Raw genomic sequence first — 18,689 nt, 5'->3', positions numbered from 1 at the left:
TGTTGCCCCTCTTGACCTAAGTCATTGTGTGGGAAATTACTTCGATGCATCTGTACCCTCCCCGTACACCACCAGACAAGCTATTTCGGAGGGCTTGTGGACCAAATTCAGATGCTCAGATTACGTGTGTGTGTGTGCATGTACGTGTGTGTGTTTTAATCTATTTCAAATATAAAGAAGTAAGAGGAGCAAGATGAGCCAGGTGTTAACACACTTAGCATAGGAAGCCAGGAGGTACAGGTGGCAGGAACACACCGTGTGAGCCTTGATGTAAGTATTGCCCATATGTCCCTGTCGTTCTTTCTGCCCCATCAGTGTTCCCTTTATGCGGTCTGATGACAAGGGCGAGAGCTGAGATTTTGTCAGGTAAATCTATACACCCAGCGCGGAGCTTGTATTCACGACCCCCACCCAGCTTGAGAGTCACATGCCCCCTGGCTGAGCCAGCCAGGTGCCCCAAGAGTCGAGATTTGAACAGGGGTGCCAAGGGCCAAAAACTTTGTTTTCTGGGAGAGATGCAGGGACAGGTACTCCTGGTCATCAGTGAAACTTGCCAGTTAGCGTTTTTATTTGCGTTTCTGCTTAAGGAACACGTGGGTGACACAACTGTTAGCTCAGAGGTGATGTGATCATGGCATGGGCTTCACACCCCTTTCTCAAGGTAGTGCTCGTTTGTTCTATAATATGTTTATTATGTCTATCTTTGGCATAGATTCCAAGTTATTAACTTAGTTAATATCTGTAGTTACTGTATCTTCTGAATTTTGCCTGTCTCTCAAGTTACTTCCTTATTCATGATTTATAGTTAATACAACCTTTGAGTTTTGCCCATATTTCAGAAGCTGCCAGCTTGCTCTCTGTTAACACTGATGAGTCTCTTGTATGCTGCTTGTTTTGTGTCTCTACAGCAGAATTGAATATATTCAAACAATACAGCAAATGCAGATTATATCAATAACTAGATGCTTTTATAGCCTGTTAGTACAAAGCCCAGTCTTGTGTTTTTTCAAGTTTATTTTGCTTCCTACTGTTCCTTTAATAGATATTATTTATCAAATAGAAAATTCTTACTTTCTTCTTGGTTTATCGAGGATATAGCTATGTTAGAGTCCATCCACATACATGACTGAACTGAAATAGGGTTCCGGAAAGTTCCCTGGCAAGGAGGTCACAGACTCTGTCGACTACCTGTTGCTCGCTAACAACGATTCAAAACTTTAATTCAGACACCTTGAAAGGAAGAATTATTTTCTAGTTGTCTGTTACAGAACACAAATACTAGTTTTTATCTGTAAGGCTCCCCCCTTTTAACCCTCTCTAGGACCTTATGAAATTTTTTACTACCTTGAAAATCCTAGCTATTATACTATTTTAGAAAACATTTCATTGAAAAATCAAAGCCATGTAATTAATCATCTTTGATTGCCAGTTATGAAGTGGCATACATTAAACCATTTTTCTCTAGGCTGTCAGTTTTTTTGACAGAGTAAGAATACGTTACCCTGATTTCATCATATTCCGTTTAAAAAAAACCTGAATTCTTCTTTAAGAGTTTGTTGCCTCTCCCCAAGTATTCTTCATTTGTTATCTTTCTTTTCATACGTGGTACCAAGCAGGTCACCATAAGTAGACGTGTAAGATTTATAAGGTAAAAGACCTGAATATTTTTGGTTCTCTACTGCACCCCCCCTCCCCACCTAAACTATGGCCTGGCACACAGTATAATAGGTACGTGTTAAACTGCTTTAAGAAGAGACCAATACGGTGGCTAAAAACCACCAAAGATTGCCTTTCATTTAACGACAGTCCAGGGTCCAGTGTGAGTAGGTGGCTTTGCTCTACAACATCATTCAGGGACCCAGGGTTTTGATGCCATTGTTGGGTTTTGTCACTCTGCCGTCCCCTAGAATACTGTCCTAGTCCACCTGGTCCAGGCAGAGCCACATCCTACCTGCGTATCTGCTTGTGGGAAGACTGAGAAAGAGTGAAGGGCTAGTAATGCCTTGTGTAAACCTGATCTGGACATTTCCGAAGTAACTTCTGTTTGCCTCCCATTGACCAAGGCTGAGTCTCATGAGCATATCAGCCATAAGGCAAGTATGGAAGTACAGGCTCTTGCCAGGCAGTGTTTTTCTGCCTAAAACTCAGGTAGGTCTTCTGAGAAATGCAAAAAGGGAAGACTGGGACTAATAGTTTAGTGACTGCTACCATAGGCACTAAGAACAAGCTCAGCAACAGTTAGAAAATTGCAAAATTGGTCCACATTTCAAAATAAAAAACATTTAAGATTCATTAAAATACCTGAAGGGGCAAAGTGGTTATAGTTGAAAGGTCAGAGACCTGGGTTTGGCATTGTTGGTAACTAGCCAACACTCCTGTTACATTCCAGAGGGTTAGACTGGCAGGAATCTGAGACAGCTCCAGGTAGAATGGGTATAATTTCTTTCAAACTTATAATCAAAATGTATAGTTTCAGTCTTTCTTGAACTTTTGAAATGTGTGGTCAGCAATTTTCAGCAGTAATTAACATTAAGAAATCATACATAGTTTTAAACTCAGATTAAAAGTTAAAGTGTAAAAAAGTGTGTGTGTGTGTGTGTGTGTGTTATGGAAAATAAGTGTTTAGCTGCAAATATTTTTGAGGCCTTTGGATTTATCCTTTCATGTTTCACATTTCCATTGATTTCCAAGCCTGAATGTGTTTACATTCTATTACAGATAGAGGCGTTTTAGAACAGACTTAAATGGGACCAGATTTTTCGATGGCATTACACTCGTATTTATGTTATCTCTCTCGCCAGCCTAATACTGAGCTGTCAGTTGTGTTGTTTATAATGTAGGAAGTAAAATATAGTAGTTTCCTACAAAAAGAGATACACATTGAAGTATATATTTTCAATTCTCATCATGAAGACATATATCCAGCTTTCTCAAAATTGTGATGGGGGATACTATATTCTTTGTCTTTGTTACAGTAAGTTTGTGAGTTTAACCTACCACTTTTCCCACCCTGGCCCTGTAGAGTCGCTTTTGATGGTAGTTGACCATTAATTACTCTTTCTTTCTGACAGCAAATCAAGACAGTTTTCACATCATCTCCCTAAAGAAATATCAGGTGTTTATTTACATGCTAGATTAAATGATAGAGCTAAAAACTGAAAACATCTAAATTTGCTTTTTTCAGGATATGTCAGCTCAAGGATCATCGTCACAGCTTCCTAAACCTTTTGATCCTGAGCCAGAAGCTAAATACGGCACACTGGATGTGACTTTTGACTATGACTCCCAAGAACAGAAGCTTCTGGTAACAGTGACGGCTGTCACAGATATCCCAACACATAACAGGACAGGTGGCAACTCATGGCAAGTACACCTTGTTCTTCTACCTATAAAGAAACAGAGAGCAAAAACCAGCATCCAGAGAGGACCATGCCCTGTCTTCACAGAAACATTCAAATTTAATCACGTTGAATCTGAGATGATTGGAAATTATGCAGTTCGGTTTAGACTATATGGTGTACATCGCATGAAAAAAGAAAAGATTGTGGGGGAAAAGATTTTTTATTTAACAAAATTGAATCTTCAAGGGAAAATGTCATTACCTGTGATATTGGAGCCTTCTTACAATCATTCTGTGAGTATCTGATCAAAAAGCCTGAAGACGGTTTACGTCGTGCTGTGTAACATATACATAATTTTTAAAAGCCATGATCAACCCAACAACTTTCTCAATTTTTTTTGCATGTGATAATCATACCTTTACAAAATTTCTAAGCCCCAGCTAGGTAGGTATAGTTTTTCCTCCTTCTGGAAAAGTTGCCCTTGAAGATTATATGTGATTCATTTTATGTATTTTATCCTTCACAGGGTCTGGTGCCGTGTCTTACACGTTTGTTCCTTGGTTATATATTTATTAGATGATTAATTATGACATCAAGTGAATGCCTTGTAGAATTTATTGTTTTCTTTCCAGGTTAAAACGAAGGGCTCTAGCAAGATCGAGCCCCGTATCTTACTTAATATAGTGCAGAAATTATTTGCTTTTATAGAATATGTACCGCTGCCCAGCTCGTGACTGATTATCTTTCCAGAACTCCTGTGAACTTATTTTTAAAGGTTCAAAAGAAAACCTGGCCTTGTTATACTCTGCACCCTTCTTAAGCAAAGATTTTGCAGTATATCTGGGAGAATACTTAAGTTTGGTCTGTGAGCTGCTCTCCCTTTTCTCTTTTTTCCTCCATGTTCTGATCACATACAAGTCTCTCTCTCTCTCCATATTTTTAACTAAATTCCCACATTGCAAAGCACAGGAGAGCTGAACAACTTCTTTAAACTGGGGAGATACATTATGCCACATAGTTATTTAGATTATGAGAAAATCTGTGATATGCTATAAATGTAAATTATGAATTATATTTATTCCTCTCTGGGTTATATTGAATTAAAAGCATTTTTATAATACAAATACGGAGATTTTAGAATGGATGTATATTTTTAAGTAAAAGTATAGTATTTTAGAGTTGTTTTTAAGCTTTTAAAGGTGTAAGCACAAATCCAAGATCAGAGCCTCACTGAATTTATACCAGATAACATTTGATCTTACAGGACAGTCATTTACAATAGACGGGTTTGTTTTTTTTTTTCCACCATACCATTTTAGCTACATGATTTCAACATTTTTAAAACCAAAAGGTGATATTAAATATAGTATATCCCTATTGGTTTGTAGGATAATAGCCTTTATTGATAACTTGTTATAATTTTAAGTTGCAGAATTACCATTTTGGGGAAGTGTCCTTTTTAAAAATATAGTTACCAGTTTATCAGAGGAGAGAGAAAAGAAAGTCCAGGCAATACTTCAGAGGGAAAAAGATATTTTTAATAAAATTTGAATAGTCTGCAATTCTTAATAGGATTTTAAACATTTTCATGATTTGGTCTGAGTGATGACTAGTTAATCTGTGGAAAATACATTCTTTTAGAGAAGTACCTGATTTAAATTAAAAGAGAATGGCTGTGTCATCACGAGGTATGTATTTTGTGTTTATTTACTTCAAATTATCCATTCCCAGTTCTGTAGTAATTATATTCATTTCACAATGAAAATGAAGCTATAGAAAATGATATGGTTTTATGTCTGGTCAAACTTAATTATTTCTGTACACACCTACAGTACATGTATTAGCTTATGGTCATAGATTCTGTATTTCTGACAACGAGTACAATAAATTTCTGAGGCATGTTCACAAAAAGAAGACAGTGCTGGACAAACAGCTTCTAAGACATAACATTTAAATCTGAATAAAACCATCTTCTGCTCTTGGAGAATTTCTTCTCTACATTGCCACACTTTCCAAATTTAATGCCTGTGTTTAATTGTTCTTCTCTCTTATCTTCTTTCCTGTTCTATCTTCTCAAAATCTCATTGCTTGTTTTTGGATTCTGTGCCAGAAGCAATTCACACCGCAGTTTTGTGAGGTCAAGATTCATAATTTTGTCTATCATTTGTCTTATCATAATAAAATACTACTAGAATGTGTATGTTCTGTGTATGCTACAGTATTAATGTTCCCTTTGCTTAAGTTTTGATATGGAGAAATCATGTGATTATAGATTACATGGGTGATTTTAGCTTTAATTCTGTAAAATGTAATATATGAGTGAGAAGTTCTTTCATAATGAGACATTTATTCTTGTAGCTTTTAAATAATTACTTGTTGTTGTTGCAAGAATATTAGCCTTTGGCAAGGGACAGTTTTAATCCAGCCAAAAAATTTATATACTCGGATTAAAACATATTTGAAGCCTAGTTATAGTTTACCTTCATGGCTAATAATAGAAAAATAGAATTCTACAATGTAACATTTAACTCTATAGCTAGTTTTTCAGGAACTGATCAAATCAGTACATTGAGAGAAAAGTGACCACTATCACCCAAAGACTTTTTGAGAACTAAATCCTGAATTTTCCGTAGGGTAGGATTTAAGTTGAACTTTAAGATAAAGATACAGTTTGATCACTGAATGATGGAAAATATACAAAGGGTTGAAAAAAACATGAGTTTTTTCCACTAGTTGTGGTTATAACCTTGGATAAATGATCTAATCACTTTAGGCATCAGGTTTCGCATTAGTAAAATGAGGGAATTAAACCAAATGTCCATCTATCTCTGATATTCCAATTCTACTAGTTTATATTGGGAAAGGCGTTAGGTAAGAACAGAAATGGGTGGATTTTAGATGAGTTTTGTGTGCTAAATGTATGACATTTTGTTCGGACACTGATTATGTTTTCTTACTCTTCCCTATCTTTTCAACCATCTCCTAATGTCTGAGAAAGCCCCAGCTACTAGTCTCCCCCCCCCCCCCAACCGGGGTAAGCCATAAAGTTCACTTCCCAGTCTGACCGATAGCTAGGGCAGTTTCGTTATTAACTGAGAAAATATGAACTATCTTCCTGGAAACCTCAGTGCGGACTGAACAGAGAAGAGGCTGCTGCGCTCACCTCATGTCTGCATGAGGCTGATGGTGGAGGAATCAGATCCTCAGAGTCAGTAAAAATTCTGAAATAGCTTTGCTGGTGCAGAAACAGTATTGGTGCTAGACAGTGACAGCTGTAGGAGAGAAAAGACCTTGGCACAGAAGTGTCCAGTGGGGGCAGCAGCAAAATTTCCTCACCAGGCCAGTTCTGCAGGACGGCTTTAGGTTTTGTTTTTGAGAAGTTTACCCATAAGCCTGTTCTCTAGTCATCCCGATTCCTTTAGTAAATTACTATTCCACTTCGAGTTAGCTTCCAGGGTTTTCAAATAGGACCCTGACTGATAAATGTTGAAATAGCCGTAGGGTTTATTAGTTACTTGTTTTAGTGATCTCTTAAGCCATACTCAACAGCTAGAGTGTTAGCAGTTACCCTTCCTACCGTGGTACAGCCCTCTTATAATTGGAATTTTTCTCATATACTCGGCTGCATTCATATGGTACTCTTCCCTAGTGTAGAACCCCAGTTACCTTCTTCACCTACATTTTTGGCTCTGCATTCCTGTGTGTAACAGCTGCCTGGAATAGCCTTTCCTCCTTTCCTCAGTCCAGTGGTATTTCTTAGTCAACTTACTAGATTTCTTAATAGTAATGTAGATTTTTTCTTATGATTCATTAATAATGAGACTTCATTCTGTCTCTCATGAACATACACAACCCTTCCTTATACAGACAGTATTTAGTTAGCATGATGTACACAGTGTGACTAGCTAGAAAATGCGGGCTTCGGTCCTACAACTGCAAAGGACTGCATTCAGCTAACATCTTGAAGGAGCGTAGAAGTAGATTCTCAGCCAGAGCCTTTAGGTAATAGCCCAGCCCAGCTGAAACTTTGATTTTAGTCTTGAGAGACCCTAAGCAGAGAACCCAGCTGAGCCCATATGGCCTTCCGACCTACAGAAAACATGATGAAATTGTAATGCTAAATGTACTTAATAGGCACCCAGATGTCTGTGTTCCATTAAGTCTGGTTCCATGTTATATTTCTGTGTGAATGCATAGCATCTGTAGTAAGTAGACATGGGAGTGGGTGGGCTTGTCTCAGGGGTGAGGAAGATCCTCAGGAACTCTAAGACTTAAAGGCTGGTGAAAGGAAGGGTAAGGTAGGAAGAAAGAGATAGCAAAATATCACAGAAGCCAAGAATCAGTTATAAAGGAAGGACTAATCAACTTTGTCAAATGCTTCTAATGGAACCAATAATCTAAGTATTGAAAACTGTTTATTGAATTCAGGATATGCCAGTAATGGGTAGCCTTAGAGGGACAGATTTGGGTGGGGTAGTGAGGGCAAAATCCAAACTAGAGTGGCAATCATGTGGACAACCTTTACACCAAGTTTGGCTATGAAAATAGGAAGGAAGAAGAGACAGTTTTTGGAAAGTAGGGCTTTAGGAAAGATTTTTTGAGGTTAGGAGAGACATGAACATGCTTAAATACTGACGCCATTGATGTCATCATTGGTGGAAGGTACAATATGGGGTTGCTAATTGAAGATGGGCATTATTTGATATGTCTGGGATGAAGAGAAAGGCAAAAATGTTGAGTATTTTTAAGACATGTATTTATATTTTGGATCATGAAATCTCAGTTGAAGAAAGAGAGAAGTGAAGAAGAGAGAAAGGGACTGATAGGCAGGGGAAGGAAAGGTTGGTGGACTGAAAATCCCAGGGATATCAAGGGACAGATGTGAGAGGAGGAGTTGAAGAAGTACAGCATGACAGGGGAATGTGACTAGAGAGAAGACTGCTTTCAGTTAATGCGGTGGATGGCAAGGGTCCAGAGTGGGCATCTGAGAGGAATAGGAGGCAGAATCACTGGAGATGGGTAAGTTGGTCAGGAGAGGCCAGGTTCTTGGTGGATAGGTTATCCACATGGACATTGAAGTCACAAAAGATACTGGCAGAAATTGAAGTGTAAAAGAAGTTTGAATTAAAGATTATTGTTCTCAAGGAATGAAGAGGAAATGTCCAGGACAGACTGTCTAGGAGGACAGGATGACATAAACCTTAAAGAAAAATAAGTTATTCTGCCCTATAAATTCAGAGGAGGAATGTTTGAGAAAGCAGCAGAGAACTTTGCTTTTTGACCCTAAGGCACTTTAGGTGTGAGGGAATAGCCAGGATGAGAAGTCTGCAGAGGATGATGTATCCTCAGGGAAGAATTGGGTTTTGGTTGAAGTAAGATGTTGGGGTTCAGAGAAGAAACTAAAGTTCTGGAGGAGTTTATCATAGATCAGAAGGACCAGAGGCATAGTGAAGAGTTAGAAAAGGAGGAGCGTGATGGAAGTTTGTGATAGTGAAGAAGTACAGAGAATAACGGAATGAATGTTAAAGCAAGAGAGCTGGCCAATATCATCAGGGATTCACCTTCATTTAGATTGTTCTAAAATGTCAGTCCTGATTATAATTTGAATCTATTTAAATCTCAGATGTTAAAGTCTAATTTAAATCCCATCTTTATAGAAATTTGTTAGACTGTTTCTGATACAAATTTAAATTTGTTGATCTTCTCTGTCTTTGTATACCAAGTATGGAGTCCTGGTTATTGCTGTGTGAATGTTGGTTGGAAGGGTGGGTGAGTGGGTGGGTGTGGTCCATATTATTTCTGAGTTATTGCCTCTGATGCTTGTTTCTGCAGCCAGTCATATGTTTTCTTGTTATTGAACTTGTTCAGTGTCTTCCTTCTAGATTTTAAATACTTTGAAAATAGAGTCTGTGTGTTTGACTTACATGGTTTTAGTTATACTTAACTTTTCATAGAACTAGAATATAGGTGTTCAGTGAATACTTGTTAAATTGATTTATTAACATGTTCAGGTAAACCCAGTAGTTCTAAAATTCTTACTAAGATCCATATAACATTATTCCCTGACAGGTACCAGTATCCTTAAAATAGCCCTGTTAGGAATCTTTTATGACCTAGAATCCAATAAGCATGATCTTAGAGTAATTAAGTAGGAACACATCATGAAGTATTACTCCTAAAAAATAATCAGTGAGGGACATATATGTTTATATTATTTCCTATTCAAGAGTTTAATGCCACAGTCTTTTAGAGTGATCAGCCTTCCTCATGACTTACTGAAATGATGATCTTCTTTTAGGTACTTGCTGTTTCAACCTTTAATTCCTAAAATTCCTGTATCTCAAAAATAGCCTATCTTTTTTGTTAATAGACTAAATTAATTTAGTTTGATATTTATACTGTGACTTTTATTATTAAGACAGGTAAATTATCGGCCATACTCTGTAATTGAAATGTGTGTCCCTCTAAGAATCATACTTTAGTCTGTACTATTAGCAAATGTCTTTTAAAACTTGGCTTCTCCTATTTTCATATTCACTACATTCACATACTACCTTGTCAGAAATTTACATTTTCTAAATGTAGATTACACTTCTTCATCCTAAAGCAATTTAAAGTAGATACTTCATGATAAACTGATGATCACAGTTAACAGTTACTACATGAAGGGGAAAGCTGCATGTGTGCAATTTAGGTCCCTAGATGCTAACACTAATATGACTCATGGCTCACTTTAGTATAAAACTAAATAGTTACAGACCTATTTAGAGACAGTTATTCAAAGTAGGTGAGCATATATTATCAGTGGAGAGGAATAACTCTAGTCTCACATGAAGAATTGTTATCAGATAAATCTTTCAGTGAAAGAAGCTAAATTAGAGCATAAAAGGAAGCTTTTCGTTTAAATCAGATCTTACTTTACAAGACAAAAAGAAATCAAGTTTAAACCCTATGTCTCAAATTTTGAACATGCAGAAAAATTGAGTGGGAAAAACTGAAATTTCAGTGGTTACTATTTTGTATATGGAGTATAGGGAATAAAGAACATCAGCTCAACTGGGATTCATTCCGTTGAACCATCCAAGTGCTAAACTATAAATTACTGAGGACCAACCTATACTTACTTCTTGTTTCGTGGTTTGTTTTTTTTTTTTCTAAAGCCAGAAAATTAAAGAATAAGCTTAAAGTACAGGTATTGTGTTCCTTTTCTCCTATATTTTATTTTATGCAATTAACTTTTCCAAGATACTGATTTCAATTATTTGTAATACTAATGAGAGAAATTAACAAACGCTTTATGGGAAGACAGTACTATTTGATCAATTTAGAGTGGAATAAGGATTATCACAGTTAAATTTAGGTTCAAGAGGGCAGCATATTTCTATAATTAAGAACACTCTAAAGTGCATTAGCAAGAGGGGATAATGTAATGTACTTTATAGAAACATCATGGAAAGATATTCAACATTCAAATTATAAGTATTGACCGCTATTTTTAAAAAGTATTCTTTTGGAGGGTCTAGATGGTGGACATCCTGAATACATACCTTGTTCGTTAATACCAACCAGGAGTTATATGCACTTCCCTTTAAAGGTGCGCTTTAGTACATTATCATGAGCAGTTCCCTTTCTTCTGGGTTGTTGAACAATAATGGAAGAGTTATAGCCACTGTGCATGTTGTTTATGTGGTGCGGTGGCTGATAATTAATGAACAATAACATTGAGTGAGGTTGTCCTTGAGGCCTGCCTTTTACAGATAAAAGAAATAGCAAACAGAAGCAACATTTAATTTTTTCTTAGTCATTTCCCCCCATCATGTTCATATTAAATAGCAGGGCAGTATCCAGTGGGCAGATGTGTTTCAAAACCCAAATCCTCAGTTTTAGGACTTTCATGTTTAAAGTCTTGACAGATAATTTAAAATAGTAAGTTCTTCACTGGAAAAATTATTAAAGTGGTACTAATTTTGAAACATGGTAGATATGAAAATGTATTTTATCAGAATATATTTTTTAAACCGACCAGTAGCAATAATATTGCTTATAGTCTTTTCATCTGAATTAATAGTATTGAGGATGCATCTCCCAAAAGAGTTGTGGTTTTATCTGCTGGGACATTTATTTTGAACTTGACAGGGTTTAATGCTACTTTTCTAGAGTAATGCCTATTTAGGCATACAGTGCAAATTTAAAGAGAGCTGATAAATACTAATTACAAAAATGTTTTTCTCATTAGAAAATTTGAAATTTAATTTAGAAAAACAGTTTTACATTTGACACATAAATGTTCTTGGGATGGAATACGAGTTTAAATACTGATCAGGCCTAGGACAAGGGAACTGAATTTTTAAAAATTAAAGTTAAAGGAAATCTATTATTAGTGAGTTTTCAGTCTGATTATCACATTTGTTCTATGGACTCTATAGGGACCTGTAAGGAGCCAGAAAATATCTCCATTTGACAGTTACATTTTACTTAATTCTATTCAGAGCAAAGAATAATTCTGGTCAAAAAAATGATAGTACATGATAAGCCTGAATATCACTTCCTGATGCTGTTTCTATTAGGCAGATATATTTAAGTGATTTCTATCACCAAAAATGAGCATGGTCGTCCTGCATATGCCGTGTGTGCTTACTCATTACTGGAAGCTCCTGTTCAAGTGAAATGCATGTTTCTAAGTGTTGAGCATGCAGAGGTATTCTTGGGAAAAGCCTAATTCTCCCTAGTGTATATATTAGCGCCAGGGATACGACTGGAGTATGTGACCTGACTACTTCACAAGGTTGGGATGAGTAAATGAATGAGCTACAGGAAAACCTTCATAGACTAGAAGTATTAGTTGTTAACTTGAAATGAAATAGGTTATCCTTAATTTGAATCATTCTGCCATCATTTACTGTTTTTTAAAGATACTCTCGTGGTGCCAGGGTGGCTCGGTCGGTTGAGCGCCCGACTGTTGATTTCAGCTCAGGTGGTTGATCTCAGGGTCATGAGATGGAGCCCCGCCGCGGGCTCCGCGATCTGGGGAGTTTGCTTCTCCCTCTGCCCCTCCCATTCATGCTCTCTCTCTCTCTCTCTCTCAAAAAAAAAAAAGGTACTCTCTTATCTAACAAAAAATAATGTCTTATCCCTCCTTTATCTAATCTTAGACCTGCAATTGTTTATATAGGCTGTATCTTACTGGTTTATAGTGGTCTTTTTATAATCTGTCATTTTGGGCAGCTGATTACTAGAATGGTACTGATTACATTTTTTCTAGCAGAAAAAGCTGATAGAGCTGATAGGAACTGAAAACTGAGTAAGTTTGGTACACACAGTTTTTAAATTCTCTCATGTTGTATCGTCAAAGTATATAATTTATATAATCAAAATTATATATCTCTTAATATTTCCTTATTCTACAATTAAAAATAAAGTGAACTAATTAAACTTTAGTTCATTTTTCAAGGAATAAGATACCTAGTTCATGGAAAATAGCATGTATTATAAGTAGATTTTTCATATTAGCTTAATTTGGGGGGTTATATTTTACTTTGAAATGAACGCTGGCATTGTCCCTTAAGCTGTATTCACGTTATAAAAAATGTTTCTTTATACTACTCGTTTGTGATTTTTCATAAAAGATTAAAGAATTACCAGATAGTGGAAATCTACAGTCTTAATGTCAAACTTGTTAGGCATCCAAGACCAAGTTTATATTTGCATTTGGGTGGGTCGGTGTGGCTTTGAGGTTGGGAGCATAGAGGGCTCTGCAGTCCCTGGTTTCACATCTTAGTTCCCCACCTCTTCCTGACTTGTGTTCTTCGGTGAATACTCAGCCGCTCTGTGCCTTGTGTATTCATTCATAAAAGGGGATAGTAACAATAATAGCTGCCTCAGAAATGTTAGTGAGGCTTAAAGGAGATAATCCATGGAAAGAACTTAAAACATCGTCTGGCACATATAGGAACTTGACACTGTTAACTAATTTGGTGTTATTCATGTGCGGATAAATTTAGTGTTCTAATTCAGTAGTAATCTTCATTAGGTGCTAGTCCGTAAGTAAAAATTACTGCATTGTGTTTTTCAAGTTTCAGAATAAGAAGGAACATTAACAGTCTGGAAAAGAGGAAAGTAAAAGTCTTTTTTTTTTTTTTTTTTTTTTTTTTTTTTTTTTGTGAGAAAGAGTATGTAAGCATGGGGGGAACTGGGAAGGGGCTTGAGCAGTAACGGACCATCCAGAGAGTAATCCTGTCTTCAGGCCTGGCTTGATCCAGTGACTCAAATAGTACCACTAAAGTCCTGGTTTCTCTCTCTTTCTACTCCTTCCACTGCCCCCCCAACCCCCCCACCCTGTCTTCCATGTGTCAATATCATAATGAGGTTTCACATAATTGCCCTCTTGAAACTTCTTGTGTCTCATTAGGTTACCTGCCTGTCCCAGAACCAATCACAGGGATGGGCTCTACTGTTTAGCTTAAGCCCTAGAGTTGGTCAGTGGATCACCTCCCAAACTACATTAGGTAAGGGATGGAAAGGAGTATGTTCACTATTAGAAAGAAGTGATGAATAAATACTATGGAGATGACTAAAGTCCAGTATAATGTTTATTTAAATTTCTTAAAAATAAAATTCACTAGGGGCGCCTGGGTGGTTCAGTCGGTTAAGCATCTGACTCTTGATTTCAGCTCAGGTCATGACCTCAGGGTTGTGAGATTGAGCCCTATGTTGGGCCCACACTGGACGTGCAGCCTGCTGAAGTTTTCTCTCCCTCTCCATATGCCCTAAAACTTTAGTGATTGGACATACCATGGATGAAATCCTATTTTAAACAATGTGATAATACCTTAGAATTAGGCATACTTCTCTGTGTACTGTTTTAGGAATCTTGAGTTCTGTGTTAAACACTGTCTTTCTGATATGCTTAATTGGCTATGAGCTAAATTCTGAAAATTATGATTCTCAATCCTGATTACATTAGTATGACTTGAGTTTTTAAAATAAAGGTGAATAGGCTTCCACTTGTTGAATCAAAATATTAAAGGAATAGGGCCAGGTTCTTCATACCTTTAAAAAGACAGAGACACTAGTGCCTGAGTAGCATTGATTATCATTGCCCTATAGAATCTGTCTTATGTCCACATCTTACTCTCTCCTGTTAGTTCCTGGGTAGCCATAGGACTAAAATGAGTCCTTGCCAAGTTTTGACATCTGATAAGATGTAACACGAAACTAACCATATCGTTAAGAAAACTCTACTGTAAGACTTGTTAATAGTATAAAATTTTTTCCCCAAACTATCTGCTCAAATTGCAACCAACTAAACTACTAAAATTCACGTTTAATACAAATGGTTTTGTTTAAAATACTTGTAATGAGAATTGGATTTTTGTAAATTATTTTGAAATAGGCCTGAATAGGAAGAAATGGTTATGCACACTAGTAAGTGTTAACTTTCATTGCCTTTGGCTTCTTTCAAAACTTTATATTTCAGATCTATTATAAGATTAAAATTATTTATCTCCTTGATTCATCAGGAGCTTGACATATTTTCAGAACAGAAAAAGATGAAAAACATCTTAAAAGGGATTAAAGTCATTATGGCCATAAGAAAAAACTATTTTGTCAAAAAACATTCATTATATGTAACCTTAGAATATTATAGATTAGATTGTCTTTGAATTCGGTTTTATTTAAACAAAGTTTATCATGGCACTGAAGACATTAGAAGTAAATTTTCATAAATTGGCAAATTCAACACTTCCTGGGCCTCATTGGTCTTTTAGGAACCTGAATTTGGGAAAATATGCCATGTGGCTTATTAACAGTCCTCAAGGCCATCTTTATAGTGTAGTCCCACCTAGACCATCCTGAAATCACACTGTAAAATGGAAATAGTATAAAAAATTGTTCTAAAGTGGTATGCATCGTGATAAAGTGAAATAAAAAGCACTGCTATTTCTATAGCTCTTAACATTTCATTTCCTGGGAACTGCTTTGAATGCTCTGTGAGGATATGAACAAAAAACAGTAATAACATCATGTGAAATAATTCAGGTAACTGGAGAATTCATTATGAAGTTGCATTAAAGACTCTCAGAAATATCCTTCTATATTCACATTATATTGAACATAGAAATCATACCTTGCTGTTTCATTTGTCACTAAATTATTTGTAACATTCAACATTTGAATCAGAACTAATCTTCAGATAGTCTGTTTTGTGGCATAAGAGAATTGTTACTACCATTTTAAAGTTTAAGAGAGGAAATTTGAAACTTGAAGGTGTTCATAAACTTAAACTGAAATCATCGTTTCCTAATGCCTTGGTGCCAGCGTCTCTAAGATTTTAATGTGTATAAAGCAGTTACACAGTACCTGGGACTTAGTGCGCACTCAGTAGATATTAGTTGTACTAATATCATAGGCATCATCACTCCCTTACTGCTACCATGAAATCACCACTTCTACTTTCACCTTTTACTTGTTTTTTCCATAAGAATAGGGTAGTTTAATTCGGTTTCCTGTTGGTGAGAAGCCACAGTTAATTACTTCCATAATCCATTTTGTCCCCGTTAACATTATACATGGATGATGATTTTTTTAATTCTCCTTTTGATATGGATAGTTGTACTAATACAGAAGTAAAACTTGTTATAAAATATGAAAGAAATGTAAATTTTTTAAGTTTTCATTTTACATTAGTACCATATGAACCGTCCAAGATATCTTTCATGGTCTGCACCACTTTTTCATCGAGGCAAGACATATGAAATATTTATTCTATTCTCTTTTCAAGTATTATTATTCTATTAATATGTATGTGTATATATATATCCATACACATTCGTATTTACATCTATATTTATTTCTCTGTTTATTGAAAGCTGTGCGTTCATACTGAGATCACCAGTTCCAGTTCACCCCAGGGTTCATTCTGTTTTGTAACTACCTTCTTTGATAGAAGCCTGGCTCCTTTTCTCAATGCATTAAACTATTTGATCAGTCCCTTTGTAGGTAACTCGGGTTCCACTGCAGCCATCTCCTACTCCATTCTCATACCCTTCTTCCCAAACTCAGACTCCAAATCCTTGTGTCCGTTTGCTCCTCCTGCATAGAAGTCCTCACTGTGCTTGACCTCTGACACCCAGTCCGCCCAACCCCCACCCTGTTGCAGGGACACCTGGCTTATTCTGCTAGGGCCGTGACACCCCTACTGGACCACCTTTCTGTGGAAGTATCCTCACCTTATTTAGGATCTAATATCTCATACTGACTCACGTCTCTGAATGGATGCCCTCACCCTGCTGAGGCTCTGAGAGCCCATTCTGTGTTACCCATCAATACCCTCTGCGGGATGTCCTCCTTACCCATGTGGGGGGAGGGCCCTTACACGCCAGCCTAGGCCACCCCTCTTTGGAAATGGCCTCTTCATTCTGTGCTGGATCTGGTAGCCACCACCAGGCTGTGCATCCGGGTTCCCTCTTACCACTTCATATATTCTGCCCCACCGCCAGCAAGTACACAGTCCTTATCTTGTCCAGGCTGATATGCCACTCATCCATGAGGATGCCCTCCTCATCTTGCTTGGATATAATAGATTTTTGTAAATTAATGATCACTTGACTGTCCCTTAGTGAGTGAGGTCGGTGATAATGATGATGTTAGCAACTAACTTATATTGGCCAGTAATACATCACGTACGGCCATTCTCTATGTCACAAATAATTGAGATATTTATCTTTTCCAAGTGTATATAAAATGGCCACCAAGTATAAAATTCAGAGTATTGCAACTAGGTATAATTTCTGACCTTAAAGACAGAGAAACCAGTTGAGCCATGGAACTATCCATGGTACCAACAAATTCCTGGCCTCTCTCTTGAATTCTTGTTAGCTGGCTTGAATCTTACTCACAGGTTACAGGTCTAACTATGCCTGTTACCTGTTTCTGAGATTTTTGTCTTTTTTTCCAGCTTTGCTGGTATGTAATTGACATAATGTGTAAGTGTAAGGCATACATTGTGATGATACGATACACATATAGGGCAGATGCTTACCGCAATAAAGTTAGCACTTTTTTTTTTTTAACCTCATGTACTTACAGTCTTGTTCGTGCTATGGTGAGCTCATTAAAGCTCTGCTCCTATAGCAGCTTTCAAGTACACAATATACAGTGTTGTAAGCGGTAGTTACCATGCTGTACATTAGGTCCCTGGAACGTATTCATTTTATACCTGAAAGTTTGTACTCTTTGACCAACATTTCATCATTTCCTACACCCCTCAGCCCCTGGCAACCACCTTCTACTGTCTTGTTTCTGTGAGTTCAATGTTTTTAGGCTTTACATGTGAGATTATACAAATACATGTGTATATGAGGTATGCCTGTATCCAATTTCCCATCACCATTTATTAAAGAGACTGTCTTTCCTTCATTGAGTATTCTTGGCTCCCTTGTCAAATACTAGCTAGCTATATATGTTTGCGTCTATTTCTGGGTTCTCAGTTCTGTTCCTCTGGTCTGTTTTTATGCCACTACCATACTGTTTTAATTATTATAATTTTATAGTATAGCTTGAAATCAGGAAGTGTGAAGTCTTCTGTTTTTTTCAGGATTTCTTTGACTATTTGGGGTTTTTATGGTTCCATATAAATTTGAGGAATGTTTAAAATGACATTGGAATCTTATAGGGTTACATTGAATCCATAGATGGCTTTTGGTAGTATCAACAATTTCTAACAATATTCTAACAATATTAATTCTAACAATATTAATTCTTCCCATTCATGAATACAGAATACATTTCCATTTAACAATATTAATTCTAACAATATTAATTCTAACAATATTAATTCTTCCCATTCATGAATACAGGATACATTTCCATTTATTTGTGTCTTCTTTGATTTCTTTCATCCATGTCATGTAGTTTTCAGATTAGAGATCTTTTACCTCCTTGGTTAAATTTACTCCTAAGTATTTTATTGTTTTTGATGATATTGTAAGTAGGATTGATTAATTTCTTTTTCAGAAAATGTATTGTTATGTATAGAAAAACAAAGTCAATTCACAGAGTAGAAGAAAATAATTCCCAACACGTATATCTGACAGAAGACTTGTATCAAATATGTAAGGAACTCTTTAGGTGCCTGGATGGCTCAGTCAGTTAAGTGTCCGACTCTGATTTCAACTCAGGTCATGATCTCAGAGTTGTGAGATCAAGCCCTGCATTGGGCTCTACACTGGGCATGGAGCCTCCTTGGGATATTCTCTTTCTCTCTTTCTCTCTCTCTCTCAAAAATTTTTTAAAAAATGAATATATAAGAAACTCTTAAAACACAATAATAGAATGATAAACAATATG

At 36.6% G+C, this 18,689-nt stretch overlaps 1 protein-coding gene across 3 annotated transcripts in view; it reads left to right on the top strand.

Moving 5' to 3' along the window:
* SYT14 (synaptotagmin 14) overlaps window positions 1–18,689 on the top strand; it is a 194,055-nt gene that overhangs the window by 129,612 nt on the left and 45,754 nt on the right. For all 3 annotated transcript variants that reach the window (XM_078078157.1, XM_078078158.1, XM_078078159.1), the window contains one exon: window positions 3,185–3,634. In XM_078078157.1, coding sequence (XP_077934283.1) covers window positions 3,185–3,634 — 450 coding nt within the window. The remainder of the gene's footprint in view (window positions 1–3,184; window positions 3,635–18,689) is intronic.

Source organism: Halichoerus grypus, chromosome 7, assembly GCF_964656455.1.
Source record: "Halichoerus grypus chromosome 7, mHalGry1.hap1.1, whole genome shotgun sequence".
NCBI lineage: Eukaryota > Metazoa > Chordata > Mammalia > Carnivora > Phocidae > Halichoerus > Halichoerus grypus.
Note: the sequence above shows the minus strand (reverse complement) of the source record. Positions and strands in the feature narration are given on the sequence as shown.